General features: G+C 50.0%; 2 protein-coding genes across 3 annotated transcripts in view; one reads left to right on the top strand and one right to left on the bottom strand.

Moving 5' to 3' along the window:
* Window positions 1–9,831, top strand: part of TTLL9 (tubulin tyrosine ligase like 9) — a 38,238-nt gene extending 28,407 nt beyond the window's left edge. The window contains exons 11-15 of the mRNA XM_021689191.1: window positions 1,672–1,730; window positions 2,652–2,848; window positions 4,382–4,495; window positions 5,737–5,861; window positions 9,755–9,831. Of these exons, the coding sequence (XP_021544866.1) occupies window positions 1,672–1,730; window positions 2,652–2,848; window positions 4,382–4,495; window positions 5,737–5,861; window positions 9,755–9,831 (572 nt within the window). The remainder of the gene's footprint in view (window positions 1–1,671; window positions 1,731–2,651; window positions 2,849–4,381; window positions 4,496–5,736; window positions 5,862–9,754) is intronic.
* A 1,980-nt stretch (window positions 9,832–11,811) lies between these two features.
* Window positions 11,812–17,869, bottom strand: PDRG1 (p53 and DNA damage regulated 1). Of its 2 annotated transcripts, none has more exons than XM_021689103.1 (5): window positions 17,672–17,869; window positions 16,043–16,118; window positions 15,396–15,470; window positions 13,352–13,432; window positions 11,812–12,727 (listed from the first exon to the last, which is right to left on the bottom strand). In XM_021689103.1, the coding sequence occupies exons 1-5, from the start codon at window positions 17,756–17,758 to the stop codon at window positions 12,645–12,647; spliced, it is 402 nt and encodes a 133-aa protein (XP_021544778.1). In that variant the 5' UTR covers window positions 17,759–17,869; the 3' UTR covers window positions 11,812–12,644. The 2 variants fall into 2 exon arrangements, with proteins under 2 accessions (XP_021544778.1, XP_021544779.1); XM_021689104.1 differs by having other exon boundaries at window positions 15,396–15,467; window positions 17,672–17,813.
* Between the last annotated feature and the right edge of the window lie 1,717 nt (window positions 17,870–19,586).

Raw genomic sequence — 19,586 nt, 5'->3', positions numbered from 1 at the left:
ATATAGAACTGGTAGGTTTATGATCCTGATTTGGCTTTTAAGGAAGGATGTTTCTGTTTAGAAGAAAGTAAGAAAGGATGTTCACTAATTTATTAATTCTGAAAACCACAGAGGATTAGAATCAGGTCAGGAACTTTTATTTCCAACTTTACGTGTTTTCCTGTATTATCAATTGTTTTTACAACCATTATGTATTACTTTAATAATAAATATAATAAAATATTTAAAGAGTATAGCTTTCACAATACAAATAGTATAGCTTTTTAAAGACAAATCAGAAAATTCAGAAAATGTACAAAAAGGGGGTGGGAGGAGAAAGGCCTTCTCTAGTCATGTTTTCCAGAGACAACTACTTACCCTTCTGATGTATTTCCTCCTAGGTTCATTTGTATGGTTTTTTGTTGTTGTTGTTTGTATTTTATAAAGGAGTGATCCCACCATATAAACATAACTGTTTTTTCACTAAACATGTCAGTATTTCCCTTGCAGACGTTTTTTATTAGTTATAAAATATTCCACTGAGTTGGATTTACTGGTTTACTAATCCTCCACGCTGCGGGCATTTGGGAAGTATTCAGTTTCCTCCAATTATGACATATAGTGCCACAAGGAAATGTATTTTTCATAAATCTTTTACTATATCTAAATTTTTTCCTTCAGATGACATTGCAGAAGTATAACTTCTGGGTCAAGGGCTTATGGCTAGATTGTTTTCCAGAAGGTTCTTTTGTATTTTTACCCTTCCATTGACAGGGCCCATTTTATCCCTGCTCTCTGGTTCTGAAGACAACCATTTTAAAGAGACATTTTTAAAACAACTGGCACGTATAGGTGAAGCATATACGGGCATTCATTATACTTGCAACGATTCTGTGAGTTTTGAGTTTTTCCAAATAAAAAGGTTGAAACATATGTAACTGACTTAATGGGGAAGCAGGATTTTGCCTTAGAATTTGCATTTCTTCCAATTGTATTTTTGCCCCATTTGCATCCCTTTAAAATTGGGTATCTTCTATTACTGGAAACGTTAGGCATTTTCCCAGACGGTCTTTTGCCAGTTAATGTCTCCTCTGATGTGTTCATATCCCTCTATTTACTTATCTATTAGGGTCATACATTTTTATTGTTAACAATTTATGTGGGATTTTCATGTGACAAAAACATTAGTCTATCATAGTTGCTACAAATCTTGTCTCTAGTCATGCTTGCTTTTCATTCTTGTCTTGATATCTGATTATTTTTATGTTTACATAGTTGGCCCATCCACTGACTTCCTCTGATTTCTATTGTCATTTCTAAGCAAAAAAAAAAATTTCCTGCTGAAAGAGTTCATAACGAATCAGTTCCACTTCTCTACAGATTGGTTTTGATGGTTTGCTACTCTTTGCCTGTTTCCCCACCTATGTACCCGGCTTAATAGGTGAGGAAACAGGCTCCGAGGTTAAGTGACTTGCTCGAGGCGGGGTGGAGGCGGGGGAACCAGTAAAGATGCAGGTGGGATTTGCACCCAGGCCCAGCTGGTTACAAGGCCCACATCCGTGCTGTCTGGGCTGTTTGGTAGCCTTCCTCATCAATGGCCAAGCGCAAGTCTTAGTTTGGTCTCTGGGGCCCACATGGCACAGGGCTCATCCTTCTTGTTCGCACTAGTCCTTGACCACCAACCTCACCCAGATGTTCACCTCACCAATGTTGCTGTGCAAAAGACATCTCCTGACTACCACCCAAAGAAGGTGAGGAAGCTGGGCTTCTGCCCTCCAGGGCCAGCCTTTTGGGACCGGGTTGGGGTGGGGAGGTGGGGTACCAAGGAGCCCGGGACAGGCCTATCCTGGGCTCACGGTTCACCAGTGAGGTCAGGACCATCCTTCCCACTTGCAGGGCCCAAGGCAAGAGTACAGATGGAGACCCACACATCATGTGTCTAAATAGTTAAGTTACAACTCAAAGAAACACACCCTGTAACAAAATGTGTTCTATCCTCCTACCTTGACAAGTATATTCCCATCCATCCATCCATCCATCCATCCATCCATCCATCCATCCATCATCCATCTTTCTTTCTCTCCCTATCATCCATCCATCCATCCATCCATCCATCTAATAATCTAATAACCTATCTAATAACCTGGCAAGGCCAGGTTCAAATTTAGAATTCTCAGACTTCTCAGAGTTAAGAGCCAGAACAGTGGGGCACAGGGAGACCTGGCCCCCAGCTCACACCCACTCGCTTCTTTTCCCTCCCCCAGCTCCATCCCACACACTCCCATTTTCCTGAAAACAGTAACCAGTTGGTCGTCTTTGGGCCTTGGGGTACACACATGGTCAGTGCAGTCTGTCCCCAGGAAGGCAGGCCCAGGGAAGAAGCCTGTGCAGGCTGTTTGGGCAGTGACTTACGGGGTCCTGAGTACCCTGGCTGTGCTCTAGAAAGAGAGGCACAGGCTCTGTGTGGGCACCCCCCGCCCCCAAGCATGCAGTAGCCTTGCCCCACAAGAGGGACAAACTCAGAGTTCTCCTACTCACCGGACTCAGGCCTGGGCCCTTCTTGTCCCAGCCCAAGGGCCATGCAATGCTGATTGTTTGAGGGTCCCAGCAGGCCGGGTCCCGGTTAATTGAGGCTCCCTCCCTCACCCCACCCTGGGTGCTCGGGGCCCCAGGGCTGCAAGTGGATGCTTCAGCGCTTCCGTCAGTACCTTGCGTCCAAGCACGGGCCCGAGGCGGTGGAGACGCTCTTCAGCGATATGGACAACATCTTTGTCAGGAGCCTGCAGAGTGTGCAGAAGGTGATCATCAGCGACAAGCACTGCTTTGAGCTGTACGGCTATGACATCCTCATAGACCAGAACCTCAAGCCGTAAGTGGGTAGGCTGGCAGCCTGGAGAGTGGGGGGATGTTGTACGTGCTGTACCCGGACTGCCCGGGTTTGATCTCTGCCGCTTCCTTGTGTTGCGCCTCAGTTGGCCCATCTGTAAAATGGGCATTGTGCTTATAGCATTAGTATGAGGAATGAATGAGGTACCGTCCATAGAGCACTGAACCCCAGGCCTGGCACTGAGAAAGCTTTCTGGAACATCTGCTGAGCCAGGGATCCTTCCCTAGTCCCCGGCAAACTTCTTTGTAAGCCCTGCCGCTTTCAGGGTGCAAAGTGCCACATAAGGGAATATTGTTACCATGTCACTTTCTGCCAAGAATTTGGCAACAGTGGCCGGCTCTTCCCGGCTCGCCAGTCTCCACTCCTCCCTGCTCCCGCCACCCCACAGTGCCCACGGAGGAGGTTGAACGGGTGAGGAAAACAAGCCTGAGGTGGTAGGGACCACAGTGATGGCCCGCATGTGATACAAAAGGACCCAGAAGCCCAGCGGGGTTGTTCCGGGTGCTTGAGGCCACGCAGTAAGTCAAGGGCAGAGCCAGACCCAGGGTCATCATTTCTGGGCCAGTCCTGCGGCTCCTGGAGCCAACCCCCTCCCCGGGGTCACTGGACCGGTGTGGAAGGGTTTTCAGAGCCAGGAGTTGGAGCCCCAGAATGAGGCCTAGGTCAGATAGCTTCAAGAGAAACAGGGTCCTGGGGCCAATGGGTCTCTCCTCTGCCCCCTGCAGCAGGACGTGGCTGGGGAAACAAGTTTGGGAGGGGGAGGGCCCGCGTCTGCCACGGACCTGCCCAGTGAGCCCTTCCCTCTCTGGGCCCCAGGTTCTTGTCCGTCAACGACCTGGTTGCGCAAAACCAAAGTTTGTAAGCTGGGGGCCCTTGGGACCCATCGCTGTGGTCCTTACCACCTCAGGCTTGTTTTCCTCATCAGTTCAACCTCCTCTGTGTCTGTGGCCACAGACACTTGAGTTTGGACTTCATGCGGTTTTTTATTTAAATTCATTGACGATCTCTAAAAAACGGGGAGATATTTACACAGCAGTCTGGAGTTTTGCCTTTTCTGGAAAACTCAGAGGGTCTGCCGACCCTGGGCCACACTCCCACAGGGCAGCAGTGTCCTGAAGGTGCCGTGGCAACAGTGGCTGGCTCTTCCCTGCTCGCCAGTCTCCGCTCCTCCCTGCTCCCACCACCCCCAGCGGCCAGGCACTTGCCCTCCGCAGGCAAGCGTTCACTAGGGCTCTACTGGAAGAAGGAAGAGCAACAGGAGGGCAGCAAGATCACTCCACTCCTCCAGCTTGCCTCATTTAGGTACCACTTGGCCCCTGTGGGGATTTCGAGTTTGTGACTACTGTCTTCAAAAAGTTTTAGTCACTGAGTCCTTTCTTCTAGTGGAAAAATGGAAAGAACGACCTTGGTTGAATTGAGGGTTGGGCCCAGGCACCACATGTAGCCTCTCGGCGAAATTCCAGGGGCCCCACGGACCAGGTAACCCTAAGGCCTTCCATGCCCCTCCTTCCCCAGGTGGCTCCTGGAGGTCAATGCGTCCCCGTCGTTGACAGCCAGCAGCCAGGAGGACTATGAGCTCAAGACCTGCCTCTTGGAAGACACCCTGCATGTGGTGGACATGGAGGCCAGGTAACGGGGGGCAGCCTCACTCAGGCACCCCTGGACATGACAGCTGGAGCCCCCAGCAAGGAAGACAGAGAACTCATAGCACTGGGACTTGAGCAGTATGTAGGGGTGGCTCAGGCCTGCTTGCCATTTCATAGATGGACAAACTGAGATGTCCACACAGGGTTATATCCTGGTTCAAGGACTCAGCCCTTTTGGGGCAGAGCAGGACCAACTACAGCCTTCTGAGATTCAGCCCAGCAGGATTTCCTCCACACTTCCTGACCGTGAGACCCTGGACTTCACCTGTCTGAGCCTCAGTTTCCTCATCTGTAAAATGGGAAACATCATGTTTACCTCTCAGGGTTGTTAAATTAATTTACCACGATTATTTATTGTAAAGTGTCTAGCTCACTGTAAGTGTTCAGTAAGAGACTATATATTGTTATAACAATGTGTATATAATGGGACAATCCAGGGTCTGACTTCAGGAATGGCTGAATCCAGGTGCTCAGTCGGTATTGGTTGGTCTGTCTGCTCACTGGCTCACTCTCTCTCTCTCTCTCTCATTCCCTTTCTCTCCCTTTCTCCCTCTCCCTCCCCAACCCCCACTTCTTTCCTATGCATTAGCTTTTTCCCAATTATTCCAGGAAAGGTTGAGGGCTCTCATTCTTATTGGTGGGGATTATGTCACATGCCCATCTCTGAACCAATCATTGTGACTGATTGACTGGGCCTACATCTTGTGCCCATCTCCCAGAAGGGTGGGATCATCCCCACCTGAGGCATGTGAGTGAGAGAGGGAGGAGTACCTGGAAAAGTCAAGTACCCTTAGGCTGAAAGAAGCTGAAATGGGTGCTGAGCAGGCAGAACCTCAAGTGTCCTCTATATCTACCATCACTTATTCATTGAACAAACATTTGGGCCCCTAATATGTGCCAGGACCTGTGCCACACCCTGGGGACACAGTAAAGGACACAATAGACCTAGTCCCTGCTTTCCTGGATTTTATGGTCCGGGAAGGACGGCAGACTTTAAGTATAAGTAGGTTCATGTTACTGAGGGCAAGGGTGGGAGCCTGGGGACAATAGTGGAGATGACCCCTCTGAGTCCTGTCTGGGCCCCCAGGAAATGGGTGGACAAAAGAAGGAATTCTGACAGCATGGGCACCAGTAGGGTGCAGGGAGGGAGCAGGGAACTGGCCTGGGTCTTTGGGCCCCGCCAGGTGCACCTTCATCATCCCCTTGTATCTCCTGCCCATCCAGGCTCACAGGAAGGGAGAAGCGAGTGGGAGGCTTTGACCTCATGTGGAATGATGGCCCTGTCAGCAGAGAAGAGGGGGCTCCTGACCTGTCGGGGATGGGGAACTTTGTGACCAACACACACCTTGGTATGTGGGGCCAGGTGGGGAATGGGCACTGGGGATGGGTCATGAGAGGAGCCAGGTCGTCTAGGAGACAGCTTGACACAGTGGTTAGATTGTTTTCATTTGCCCTACCATTTACCAGCTGTGTGACCTTGGGCAAGGGACTGAACCTCTCTGTTGCTCATCTGTAAAATGGAGATTAAAGAGTTTTTACTCTCAATATATGCCTGGAACACCACCTGGTACATAGCAAGAGATCTTATTAATCTGTCAGGAGGTGGATTTCAAGAGACTTAGGTGGGAAAAAAAAAAAAAAGCACACTGTGTTAAAAGAAATTAAGGACTCCAGTGCTTGACTTTAAACTTGGTTTTTAAAAAAGTGAAAAATTTTCCTGATTATAAAAAGTATTTACTCCTTGTAGAATATTTGAAAACCAAAAGGAAATCAACCATCTAGACATAACCAACTTTAACGATCTGTTGTATTTCCTTCCAGTGTTTCAAAAATGTGTATATTCACACTTTTTCTTTCACAAAATGGGCACTGGGCTGGAGTTTTGGGTCCCGCTTTTCCACGTAGCATATTCCATGTCATTCAACGATATTAATAAGAGCCTCTCTTCTGGAAACACTTTCCGGCTAGGTCCGAGCTAAATATTTTACATACATTATTTCATTTTTAGGCAGCTTCTATCGTTTTACAGATGGGGAAATGGTCTCCAGATCTTACATAACTTGCTGAGGGTCCCAGTTATAAATGGTGAGCCAGGACTTGAACCCTAGTCTCTCTTACTCTAAAACCTGAATGCTTGGCCGCTAGAAAATCCTGTCCCTTACCACAGTTAAAAGCAAAATTACTATACAGCTGTAAAATATTCCAGCTTGTGTATGTGCTGACCTTACTAAATCCATTTCTTATAATTGAGCATTTGGCAGGATTCCAAATTTTTACTTTTATAAATAATGCCATGCCATGATGAACATCCTCTCACATAAAGCTCAGCTGAAATTTCTGGCTATTTCTTTAGGACAGATTCCTAGAAGTAGAATTACTGGGTCAGAGGGATGGACTTATTACAACTAAATTGCTTTCTAGAAAGATAACACAAATTTGCCTGCTCTGAATTAAAAGAAAAAAGAAAAAAAAAAAACTTTGTCAACTTGATAGGCAAAAAAGTTCTGACTTGTTTTATGTGTTCCATTGATTATTGGCGAGGTTTCAGATTTTTCAATTTGCGTTTCTTCTTTTGTAAGCTGTCCATACTCTTTATGTATTTTTCAGTAGACTGTTTTCTAAATTTATAAAGGCCTTGGATATTAATACATTGATGATATTACACCTCTGTCAAACTTATGGTAAATATTTTCTTGAATTTGTTATTTGCTTTTAAATTTTATTTGTGGCTTATTTTTTTTTTATGAAGTTTTAAATCTTTTTTGGAGTTTGGTATGTTTTAGGATTGAGTTTGGCTGCAAGCAACTGAAAAGCCAACTAACAGTTACACAGGGCGAGTGATGTGTCTTGAGCCACAGGAAGTCTTGGGGTAGGCCAGGCAGGGCTGACACAATGGAGGCAAAATGCCCCCAGAGACCCAGAGCTTTCCTCTTTCCGCTTTGCCACACTTAGCTTGTTGCCTCATGGTAGCAAGAGGGCTGCTCCAGCTCCAGACACTGTCCTTGTCCCAGGCAGGAAGAAGCAGGAAGGCCTGAGGGCCAAGGCTTTCCTTCAAGTTTGGACTCTATTCCAAAAGGGAAACCCTCCTGGGGCTGACATCTTACTGGCAAGAACTGGGTCACGTGGCCACGACAGCTGCAAGGAAGCCTGGGATGTCAAGTAATTTGCTTGAGGAAGGCGGAGGAGAGGGCATTTATGAAAGGCTTTTCTCCAGCCGATTCCCTAGGGTCTACCGAGTTATGTTGTTGGAAGATGACTATCCAGTGCTCTCAAGCTTTGATGTGCATGTAATCATCTGCAAATCTTGTTAAAATGCAGATTATGATTCAGTAGGTCTGGAGTGGGGGCTTAAGATTCTGCATTTCTAACAAGCTCCCAGGTGGTGCTCTATTAGTTAGCAGTTGTTATATAACAAACCAATCCTCCCCAAACCCAGAGGCTTAGAACAACTACTGTCTTATTTGCGGATTCTTCAGGTCTTGCCTGGGGTTGCTCAGAGGGCTGCATGCACCCGGCAGATTCACTGAGACCCAGTGGCCTAGAAGAGCCTCGTTCACATGTGTGGTGGTTGATACTGGCTGTCAGCTGGGTCTCTCTTTCCAGGCGGCCACCCGTCCTCCAGCAGTCCGGCCCCACATGGTAGCCTCAGGGTTCCGAGAAGGTGAGAGAAGTCCTAGGGAAGCCTCTTGAGGCCTAGGCTCAGAAGCCCCACAGTATAGTGTCATTCTGCCACAATCCATCCGTCAAAGCTGCTCCACCCCAGATTCACGGGGCAAGGAAGTGGCCCCCACCTCCAGATGGAGGAGCACCAAAGCACCTTGCAGAGACTCATGCATAGAGGAACGGAAGGAGTTGTTGCAGCTATCTTTGCCAATCATCCGCCTCAGATATGAATGCTGCTGGTGCCCGGGCCCGGTTCAAGTGGCAAAGATGCAGAACAGTGGTTCTCTCCATCTTGGCTGCTATAGGAATTCTGCAGGAGCTTTCAAAAATACTAATGCCTGCTGAAGGTCAAGATACAGTTGGTCTGGCCATTAGTCTTCTTAAAAGTGCCCAGCTGACTCTAAAGTGCAGCCTAGGTTGACAGCCACTGCTTTAGAAGTCTCTAAAATAATTCCCAAGTCTCCAGGCGAGTGTCTGGGTGGATGGTAGTGAGTACAAGACAAGCTGGTTGGGGTGGGAAGAGCATGGACGGAATGAGTAAGGGAAATGTTGAGGGGTTTCCGGGTGTAAAGATCAGCAGGTAACTCCAAGAAGAGGTTTGCATTGGACACGAAGATCTGGGAGTTGTGAAAGAACCAATTAAAGCTTTGGCAAACCCTGGGGACACATGTAGTGGGCCTCAGCTGGGTGAAGCCTTGATAGCCAGTGAGTGCCTAGGAGGCAGGGATGGGGCTCGGGACTGCCAAGAAAGATGGCAGATGCCTGCAGGACAGAACAGTTGTGGCCACAGCAAGCCAGTCACTCAGCCAGCATCTGTGAGTGCCATCCATGTGCCTGGCACAACTTAATGACCATGGAGCTGCCTCACAGACCCGCTGTGAGGACAAGCAGGAAGTGAGTGACACCGTGAATGTGCTGGAAGAGGAGGCATCTCGGAAGCTCGCGTTGGCCTTTCAAGCAGGGACCGCCTAGGACACACTTCCAGGAGCGCAGGGGCCACTTGTGGGGAAAATTGATCTCTCAACCACTTGTGCCTGCCCTATGGGGTTGGGGAAGGGAAGGAAGCTAATGCTTAACCTGTTAGGGACCAGGCACTATGCTAGCTTGCGATGTGTTTCCAGCAAGCACAGCCAAGAGGAAAGGTCGTGTGAACAGTGGTTAAGAGCTTGGCCTCTGGCGCTACAGAGCCTGGGTTCAAGTCTCAGTTCTGCTACTTTTGGTGTGATTTGGAGCACATTTCTTAACTTCTCTGAGCCTCAGTTTCTCTTCTCACATCATTCCTGTGAGGGCTCAACACATTAATCCACATTCAGCACCTGGGGCGGGGTAAGCTGAAACGAATGTGAACTTTTTCTTTTGGTGATCCTTACATTCCCTCCTGAAAGCAGGTATCCTGGTTTACAGATGAGCAAACTAAGCTGGAGGCGGGTCAATGACCTGCTCAAGGGCCACGGAGTGCAGGCAGGACACAAACCATAGGCCATCCGGGGGTGCACGCCCCTCCCAGCTCCCCCCACCCCCCACCCCCCGTGCCTCCACTACCAAGGCCATCCCAGCCAACGCTTGGCTTCCCTTCCAGGCTGCGTCAATGACCGGAACAACCAGCTGAGGCAGCTATTCCGCTCCCTTCAGAGCCAGAAGAAAGCCTCCAGTTAGTCCCGGCAGCAGGGACAGCGACCCGACCAGGAGGTGCCCCCCCCCAGTCCCCTCCTGACCCGTTCCCAGCACAGCGGCGCCTCAGAGCACTTGCCTCCCTCCCTCTGGCCTGGCAGCAGCTTTGCAGGCTGGGTGGGCCACTGCCTGCTCGCTGTCTGCTGCCGCCTGTCTGGGTCCCCTGGACGCCCCCACCCCACCCCAGGCACCTCTGTACCCGGAGACAGCCAATCCCTGGGACTGTGTTTTAACCTTGAGGGACTGGCTTGGCGATCAGGCCCAGCGAGGACAGCTGCGGCAAGCCCTGCTACCCCAGAGAGACGGCATCTAATAAAGGAACACAGGCCCTACTTGGAGTCACTGCGCCCTGGGCCCCGGCTCGGGGGATGCTGATGATGGCTGAAGCCAAGTCCTCCCCTATTTGACCCTTTGATGTCTCAAAGGTTAAAAGTGTACTTTTCTTAAGGTGTACTTGCAAAGCAAAGTTATTAGATTGTGTTTTTTGGGCTCTGGGAAGGGGCTGAGCCTTAAATACATCTTTGTCTCCTTTCAACATCCTGACCTGGTGTGTCACGGAACTCATGGAGCTCCCCTGACCATCTGAAAACCAGTGGGCCAGAGCATCCCCATTTCTCAGATGGACAAGGTAAGGATCAGGAAGGCAGAGCTGCTTAGCGAGGGTCTCTGCAAAGGTACACTCAGCTGGGTGATGGAAGTGCCTCTCTGCGTCTTCCTGGGAGCTGAGCTTTCAGAAAGCCTTGGCCTGGCAGGCAAGGAGATGGCGTAGGGAGTTAGGTGAAAGTTCTGCGTTTTCTCCATATTCCCCATTCCTAAGCCTCCTCTTCGTTTGAGAGAGATTGCCACAGGGCAGGCTGGGGGTGAACCGCTCCACAGGGGATCTACTATGGGACCCAGGCAGCTCCCATTGCAACTCTCTCTGCTGCGGGACAGCTCTGGCTGCAAATAGCAGAGTTTTGGAAGGAAAAATACTGGCAAACCCCAGAAGTGAACCAGCCAGCCTCGGGAAGGCCAGAAGCCAGGCCACTACGGGCCTCCTGCCTCCAGAGCGTGGGGACTTCCTTGCATCCCTGTGACGGAGGTTAAGACCACACAGCCCCAGACACAGGCTCCTCATTTCCAGGACAGCCAATCTGATTGGCTCTTTGGCCTAGCCACCACCCCGCTAGACAGGCAGGGGCAACGTTCTGATACGAGTCGTGAGCCAGGCCCACATCCCAGGCACTACAGCAGCCATGTGTCCTTATCTTTGAACCTTGTGCTCCAACCCTGCAGCTTCTGTCTTGGGAGGGAGCCATGCAGTGTTTGCACACAGATGATTGGATTAGACGCTATCTGTCCACTTGCTTTTCTCACCTGCTATATCTTGGAACTTGTTCCCAGTCAGTGCTTCGAGAAGCTTCCTTCTTCTTGATGACAGGTGTACCGTATTCCACTGTCTGGAGCTATCGATTCCTTTAACTAGTCTACTACGGACAGACACTTAGCTTCCGATTCCACCTCCCCATTTCAGGGCCATCATGGGGAAAACGCATGCTATTTTCTACTTAAAATACTCAAGAGGATGCAAAATCATAGGTATGGGTCAAATTTGCCTTATGTAAGGTATTCTGTTTGGCCAACACCCAAGTCTTTAAAAACTTCTGCATTAGCAATATTTAAAAGACAGAAGATTCAACTTAAAAATCCAAATTTCTAGCTCCTCTTGGGAAAAAAAACAACATAAGATGTTAAGATCTGGCCATACCAGCCTATGTTCCCGTATCATTATGGTCTGGAGCCAAGTGGAGCGAGGGGGCCAGGTGAGGCCACCATCATTGTTACTGCCTGTTGAGTCCTGCTATCATTTCCCAGCAGGAGCCACTGTCCCTTTGCAGGTGGTGTCCTCAAGGCAGTGTGCCCTCAATTAAGGCCGAGATGAGGTAAAGAACAGAAGCTACTGTTCATTCATTTAGGAAACGTTTATTAAGCCCTCAAAGAACATGAAAGACACAGTGCTGTCCTCACAGCACATTCACCCCCGGATCTGAGACCGCTGAGGGCGGGCGGGCGGTAACTCTGAGCAGTCTGGCCCGGGCCCTGCCTTCAGAGGTGGCGGAGGGCCACGTGAAGAGGCAGCTCCCTCCCCCATCCGTGGTACAGGACTCTGTAAGGCCTTCCTGACTAAATAGCAGGTGCATGAGTCTGAGACGCAGCATCCACGCTGGGCTCCATCCCAGGGACAAGCAGGAAAAAAGGGCCAAAGTGGAGGCCACGGTGGGGAATGGCGTGTGCCCCACAGAAGGCTGCGGTGAACTACGAAGCACCAAGATTCTGCCCTTCATTCAGAAACCACCTGTGAGCCGCCCGCTTTATTCCAATTCCACTACATGCTGCTTGAGAATGCCTCTCTTCCTGAAAGGAATGCAGGAATGATGCTCCCCGCGGCTGCCAGGGGCCCATCTGAACAGCAGGCCCTTGTTAAAAGTGCCTGCTGTGGTCATTCTCACACCCTCACAGGCACGGCCCCCACCCCCCACTGGTGGCTGCCGGGGCCTATCAATGGGTCTTGTGTCCATCCAGCTCCAGTGGTTGGACCCAGCAGACAATGGCAGGCTGAGGGCTCCCTCCTGCCGTCACAGAGCAGCAATCCCCACAGACAGAGGCTTCTGATGCTTGGATTCCTGACGCCTATCTCCTAATAGGGTAGATCATGTCCTTGCAGGTTATAAAGCTGGAGAGTCCTGGGTCCTCCATGACTGCTGGGTGGGGGGGAGGAGGAGAAGCTGTCTTTGGTACCCCATCTTGGTTCTTGAGTTTCATCCTTTTAAGATGATCTTGAGAGCTTTAAGTTCATCCTGGTTGAGGGGGTTCAGGTTAAAACCCTTCAACTCTGGTTTGCCTAGGGGGAGAAAACAATCTATCAGCAAGTTGGGCCTCCTGTTGTCCAACCTCCTGCTGGCCCTGGAGTCAGGCCCAGGAAAGAGGCTTATGCTGCATTCATGCTGCCAAACACTTGGCCTTAAGGTCTAACAGGGAAGGGCCTCAAATTCTGCAATGCACTGGACGAGGCACCTGAGTCACCAAGGACCTGCAGAGTCACGACTCTGCTGCCCAGAAACCTACTGATTTCTGCCAGAGCTGTGACCAATCTGGAGTGGTTAGGTTTACCCAGAAGTTCAGCTCTGAGCTTGACCATCTGACTAGGGCCTTCTGCGTCCCCTCAGTCAGAGCTGTCCTGGTTCCTATACCATGCTCTAGGATATCATGTGAGATACCCCAGGCTGTTCCTCTTATGGCAGGAAAAAGACTCGTGACAGGAATAAGACCCCGCAACCCTCCTTGCCCATTCCATCTCTGGGTGGCTATGACCGCTGCCCCTGCCCACAGCCTCTACACGGCCCACGTGCTGCCCAGGCCCTCGCCTGCCCACCTGGCAGGGGCTTCCCAACCGTGCTCTGCAAAGTCCATGCTGACATTGACAGTTCTCTCCCCTCCTGGTTTCCAGTTCCCTCCAGGCCCATACCTTGGGCCTCAAAGAGGCGGTTGACCTTCACTTTAAGTCGTTTCCGGAGTTTCTCTATTTCTTTATCCAGGTGATCCTGATCTGAAAAATGAGGTGGGCGGAGGATGGGGTTATACTACAGACACAGTGACCCGAAGGCAGCTGGGGACGTCAGCTCCTCCCTAGCCTCCTTGAAAGCAAGGGCTCCTGGCATTCAGGAAGAAGGGGACCTCAGAGACCAACTGAGGAAGGAACTAAAGAGCTAGAGAAGGGAGGTGATCTGCCCAAGATGGCTGAGTGAACCCAGGACAGGACTGAGCACCCTGTCCACTGACCTATTTTCATTATGCAAAGTACCTTGGGCTGCTCAGTGGTGGTGGTGGTGGGTAATATCTGGACTTTAGGTCCCCCTCCCACAATGAAATTACAGAAAATTGAAACATCAGACCAGAATGAAGAACTTAGACCCAGCCCATCCAAGATGGCTGGAAAATGTGTGGCTAAGGACTCTTACAAACCCAAGTCCATCAAGGTGAGCGGTTTTTAAACAACATGACGGTGGTAATATGTGACCTAAACAATCAGTGGGCAAGCCTGATGCTCAAGCTTAACCTAATTCACCGTGAACAGAAAAGATTATCTTGCCAAGATGGATTGCACGTGAACACAAACTGCACTATGAGGAAGTAGAGGCTACAAAGCTTGGTGACACAACTGCCTAATGTGACCCGACTCCACCTGCTCACGATGACATGCTGGCTAGTCTGTTTTCCCCACAGATTTTCATTCTTTCTGACAGGAAGAAGCCCCAAGCAGCCGAGCCCTCTCACCTGGGCAACGGTTTTAGTGTTCATGGTAAATGAGCAACCCTGGTCTCTTATGAGCTTATTTAGCTCACATCGACCCCTGAGAACCAGTGATGATAATGTCCCAGAACCCTTCTGCGTATGGTGACAAGACCACATTTGTGGGCCGAGACAGCTGAGGACCAGATCCTGAACCCAGGCAAGTGACCCCCTCTGAAAGCTCAGCCTGAGTGGCCTGCAGCCCATCACTCACATGCAATAACAACTCTTAATTTTATAACCATAACATTAGTGTGCATTTTTCAACATGAAGCTGGAAACTTCTCTAAGCTGATATAGTCTCCTTTGCTAAAATTTTATTTCAACAGGGATAGGGAAATTCTGCCTTCAGGGACAAAGGTGACCTTGCTGGTCCTCTTGGCACACACATTTTCAAGGGTGGGGAAAGAGGAAACATGCATAATTTTTCCTTTTTCCAGCCAAGGACCCATCTGCACCTTGACTTTTTGCCTTTATGATGCTTCTCCAAAGAGCCTCCAGGATCATGGTTATGAAGATTTGAGTAACATGCCGAGTGCCTAGGCCGTGGCAGACCCTAGAGGCTCACTCTCCCCAAACCTCCACTGGCTCTATGGCAGGTGATGTGAAAGATAAAAGCGCACTCTGCCAGGCTCCCTTGCAGCTATGGGGGGGGCAGCAGCACATGACTTAGTTCTGGCCTATGAGATGTCAGCAGTCTCTGAGGAGGACAGCATTATTTGGAAATAGAAGGCAAGGCCATGTATGGAGAAAGCTGGCTCTCTGCCGTTCTGCAGCCTGGCCTGTGGACATGAGGCCTGCAATGATGACACAGCTGCTCCAAGAATACGTGAAGGTGACCTTGCTGAGCGTACGTGCCAGTCCTGGACTCCCCACCTCTGGACAACTGACGAGAAAAACAGAACCAGATTTCCTAAGCCTCCATTTGTTGGGTTTTCTGTATTTGTGGCCCAGCTTGTTCCTCACTGATAAACAAGCACTGGTAAGTACACACACACTTTTATCCCCACTTCACAAATGTGCTCTGGAGATGCATCCCCTCCTTCAGAGATGAGGAAATAACTCAGAGTGGCAGAGCAAGGATTAAAACCCACATCTGTCTGAGCCCTATAACAGAGCTGCCACTCATCAAATGGCCCACAGTCTGACTCTCAGCTCTGGGTTAAGACCAAGGCTGGCAGGGGGAGACGTGTCCCTGACCCATCCCCAGAAGGCCTTACCTTTCTCAATCATTTCCTTCGTTTGAGAGTGAGGCATCTTGATAAACATGCTCCCGAAGCAAACCATCACATCTTCTGAAATGGCAAATGGTCACTCTTTCAACAAATATTTTTGAGCACTTACTCTCTGCCAGGCATTGTTTTAGATGCTGAAAACACAGCAGAACAAGACAAAGTTTCTGCCCTCACCAGGCTTATGATATAGTGGAGGAGAAGGAATAAATAAGCAAAGATACGATCCGTGAGGCCCTGATAAGGCTAAGTACTCTGGAGAAAAATAAAGCAGAGTAAGAGGGATGGGGGATGCCAGAGAAGGGGAGGACCTTGTTACTTTACCAGATGGTCTGACAAGGCCTCACTGATTATGTGACATTTGGGCAGAGATCTGAAGAAAGCGAGGCATGAGCCCTGCAGCCATCTGAGGAAAGAGTGAGCCAGGCAAAGGAAACAGGAACAGCAAAGACCAGTAATTTGCTTGGGGTGTTAGAACAGCAAGCAGACCAATGTCAGACCTGTAACATTTTCTCCCTCATCTCCACAGGCTGTGTCAGACATGTGTAGCTTTTCGTCTCTATTAGGAACAAGCTGAAAGCCTTAGAAGGAAAACAACACACCTCCAGGGCTGCAGTGACAAAACCCTGACTTACCAGAGAGGCTGAGATCCTTCTGCAGGGCCCGTAGGCCCTCCCGGTTCTGATTTCTTTTGGTGTCCAGGTCCACAATCTGCAAAGCACAGGGGCAGGAGGGAACTCAGCTCCCTCTTGCCTCACACCATCACCTCCCAAGAGACCAGGGGCTGTTAAAACCCAACAGAGACAAGGCATCATTCCTGGGTTTCTTCCAATGTCACGCCTAAAACACACTCATGTGTAAATGTATTTCTTCCCCTATTCAATTTCCAGGTCTTTAAAGACAATGCTCTGTGCAGGTGTTCTCCCCACAGAGAAGGTGCTGGGGAAATGTTTGCTGATTAAACGGGTAATTCGTTATTATTCACTGGAGTGCTAATGCTCAAGCTTCAGGGCATTTCAGAATCACCAGGGGAGTAGAAACTTCTCCCTGGACAAGCTTCTCCAGCTCATTCTGACCTAGCATCACAAGAAGCCCAATGATACTAGACAGCAACAGCAGGGCTGGGGGGCACTGAGATGGTACTAACACCACAGAAGCTGCTAAGGAAGTAAGGAGGCAGAACAGTTTCTTGAGAGTGCTGACTCTGGAGCCTCCGCAACACCAAGGTTTGAATCCTGCTGGCCGCTGTGAGCTGTGGAATTTCACCTTCTGAGAAATGGAGGTATGAATAGCACCTACCTCACACGTTACTGAGCCAGGAACTAAACGAGCTAGCATAGTACTTGACACACACAGTAAGTGCCTGAGACATTTTAATCACTACTTTATTATCATCCCGCATACTCTGATGCAGTGTTTAATGGGCACTTATCCAAGTCTTCCATTTTTCAGTAAATGCCCTGCCAATCATCCACTTATTCTAACTGGAGATGAGGAGTCATGAATCATTCTTCACTCCTACTCCCTCACCTCCCATATGTAAGCATCATCAAGGCCTACTAAATCCAACTCCAAAATATACCTCTGACCCATTCACTCGTCTCCATCACCACCACCCTGGCCCAAACCCATCCCTTGCAGGAACCTTGGCAGTGGCCGCTCACGGGCCCCTTGCCCCCCTACATTCTGTGCTCCACACAGCAGCCAGAGGAATCCTTTTAAAGCCTAAATCCAATTACATCATCCTCCCTCTCCCCATTAACTCCCTCCAAACACTTAGCACTTAAATTAGCACAAGACCCAGACTTTCTATGCAGGTGTACAAAGCGTCCCCACCTGCCCAAGCTCAAGATTACTCAGGCCTCTTTTTCTCTTCTCCCGAGAGCCTTGGCGAAGACAGTGCACCCACGGTCAGTGGGACGGGGCCTGAGGAGGAAGTGCCTTTTGAAAAAGATGTTCAGGTAAACCACCCAAAGAGGTAATGGCTCGGGTCCGGAGGGCACGGCGAGGGGCGGAGGAAGGATGGAGACAGGGAATCCTTGGCACAGAGCAGGCGCGCGTTTAACACGTGCTAATAAATGCGTGAAGCGCGGCGCCGTGCCAGGTGTCTGGCCCACCTTGCCTCACCGCTGCCCCACGTCTATGGTCACGGTTGGGAACCCGCGCTGGAGCCGGATTCCGGGCCCTGTGCGCGGCTCTACGGCGCTCGCCGCCAGGCCCCAACCGCCGAACCCCGGCCCCAGCGCCCCGGACGGGCCTCCTACCTGCCGCTTGTCCGCCAGCACCTCCTCGGCGAGTTCTTCCACCTCCACCAGGTACCGCAGCACCCGCTCCGCCTCAGGTGATAGCATGGTACCCAGCAGCTCCGACTCAACCCAGATCGGCTGCGACTCGGCTCAAACTCCGTTTGAGATCTGCTTCGGCTGCGCACGCGCACGGGCAGAGCTTCCGACGCGCACGCGCAATTAAAAGAACAGTGGCGCGCAGTCTCCAACCCTCAAGCGTCCGCAGGACGCGAGAGGCGGGGCCTAGCTTTGGGGGGCGGGACTGGAGCGCCCCCTGCAGGCTCAGAGAACATAGTCCACAGAGCTGCCTCTTAACCCCTCCTGCCTCCCTTCCGGTTTCTTGAGCACCTGCTAGGTGCCAGGCAGTTTTAGGTGCTGAGGGTGCAGCAGTGAACAAAACACAGTCCCTGTCCTCATGCAACTTCATCCTAGTGGGAAACACCGACAGTTCATGACAAAACAAGTGGTTACATACTATGGCGAGCAGTGATAAGTGTTTTGGAGTAATACAAATCATTCTTCCCCTGTTTAAGGAACACCAAGAAGGCCCATGTGTCAGTGTGACTTATATTTAACCTCTGACACCTTCAGTTTCCAATTTATAAAATGGGAGTGAATAAAAATCCCCCTCATTGTCTCTCTGCAGGATCAGAAGGAGGCAGGAATCATTTTTAAAATTCAGCTTTCACCAGTATTCGTTGAGCCCCTTTCTTGGGCCCAATGTCCAGAGTAGTTGACCTAGACCCAAGGAAGGGGCTGGAAAATCATGTGCAGTGAGCGATGAAGTGCCAGCTCAGAAAAGAAGTTCTGTAAGTGCTAGAAAGCAAATTGGCGTGGGTCGTGGGATTTGGAAGGACCTCCAAGAAGAGGCATGCAGGAGAAATGTGGTTGCCCTTCAGAACAAGAAGGCTCCCTATAGGTCTTCATGCCCAAACCCTTCATTGTACAGCTGAAAAAGCTGAGGCCCGGAGAGTGGTGAGGATCTTACAAAATCAACAGCAGACCTGAGACTAGAATTCTGACTTCCTGCCTCCTTGATTCCAGCTTTTTATTCTCCATTAGATCCCTTGTAACCAAGCCCTTTTACATCCCTTGCCTTATTTGAATATCACAATTTTTGTACAGATGGGCTATTACTGCCCATTTCATAGCTGCAGACTGAGGCCAGGAGAAGAGCAATGCTTTGTCACACAGAAAGGAGTAAACGTGTGTCTAGAAGCATTCTGGTCTCCATACCACAGCTGTCTCTGGACCCTGGGAAAAAAAACTCTCCCCCAGATTGTGGCCCCAGAAGCCCCGGTAGCACTTCCTCTTTGCCTGGCCTTTGGCTTCCTTCAAGTGCTAGAGGCAGAGCTAATTTTCCCTTCAGCTGCCCTGCATGGGGAAAGAAGGAGATTCATTAAGGATTCCTCACTGAGGGTGAATTTGTCGCCAAACCCAAGATGTTTTGTGTAAACACCTTCTGGTTCAGAAACGCAGGCACAGGTCCTATGAAGGAAGGAGGAACTTTTGCCAAAAGAGAAACAGGGCTTACCAGGCATCCCTGGGGCCTAGACCCCAGGACTGGGTCTCTTCCACATGCGGGCCCGAAGAGGGCTAGACCAGGCTGACCCTTGACCCCTGCCAGATGGGCCTGGATGGGGAAGGGTTGAAGTAGGCTTCCAAATTGACTGTGACTGGCCCCTAGAGAGCACCCTTGGCCACTGGAAGTATTGGGGAGGGAAGTCATATGTTTCATCTATGTTTAGAACCATCTATTTCACAAATATTTATTGACTTCCCTGACTCTGTTATAGGGCTTCTGCCATGAGCAAAAACCAGACATGGTTCTTGCCCTCAAAAAGCTTCCAGTCCGGCAGGAGAGACAGACGATGAATACACGAACAAGTAAATA

Source organism: Neomonachus schauinslandi, chromosome 10, assembly GCF_002201575.2.
Source record: "Neomonachus schauinslandi chromosome 10, ASM220157v2, whole genome shotgun sequence".
NCBI lineage: Eukaryota > Metazoa > Chordata > Mammalia > Carnivora > Phocidae > Neomonachus > Neomonachus schauinslandi.
Note: the sequence above shows the minus strand (reverse complement) of the source record. Positions and strands in the feature narration are given on the sequence as shown.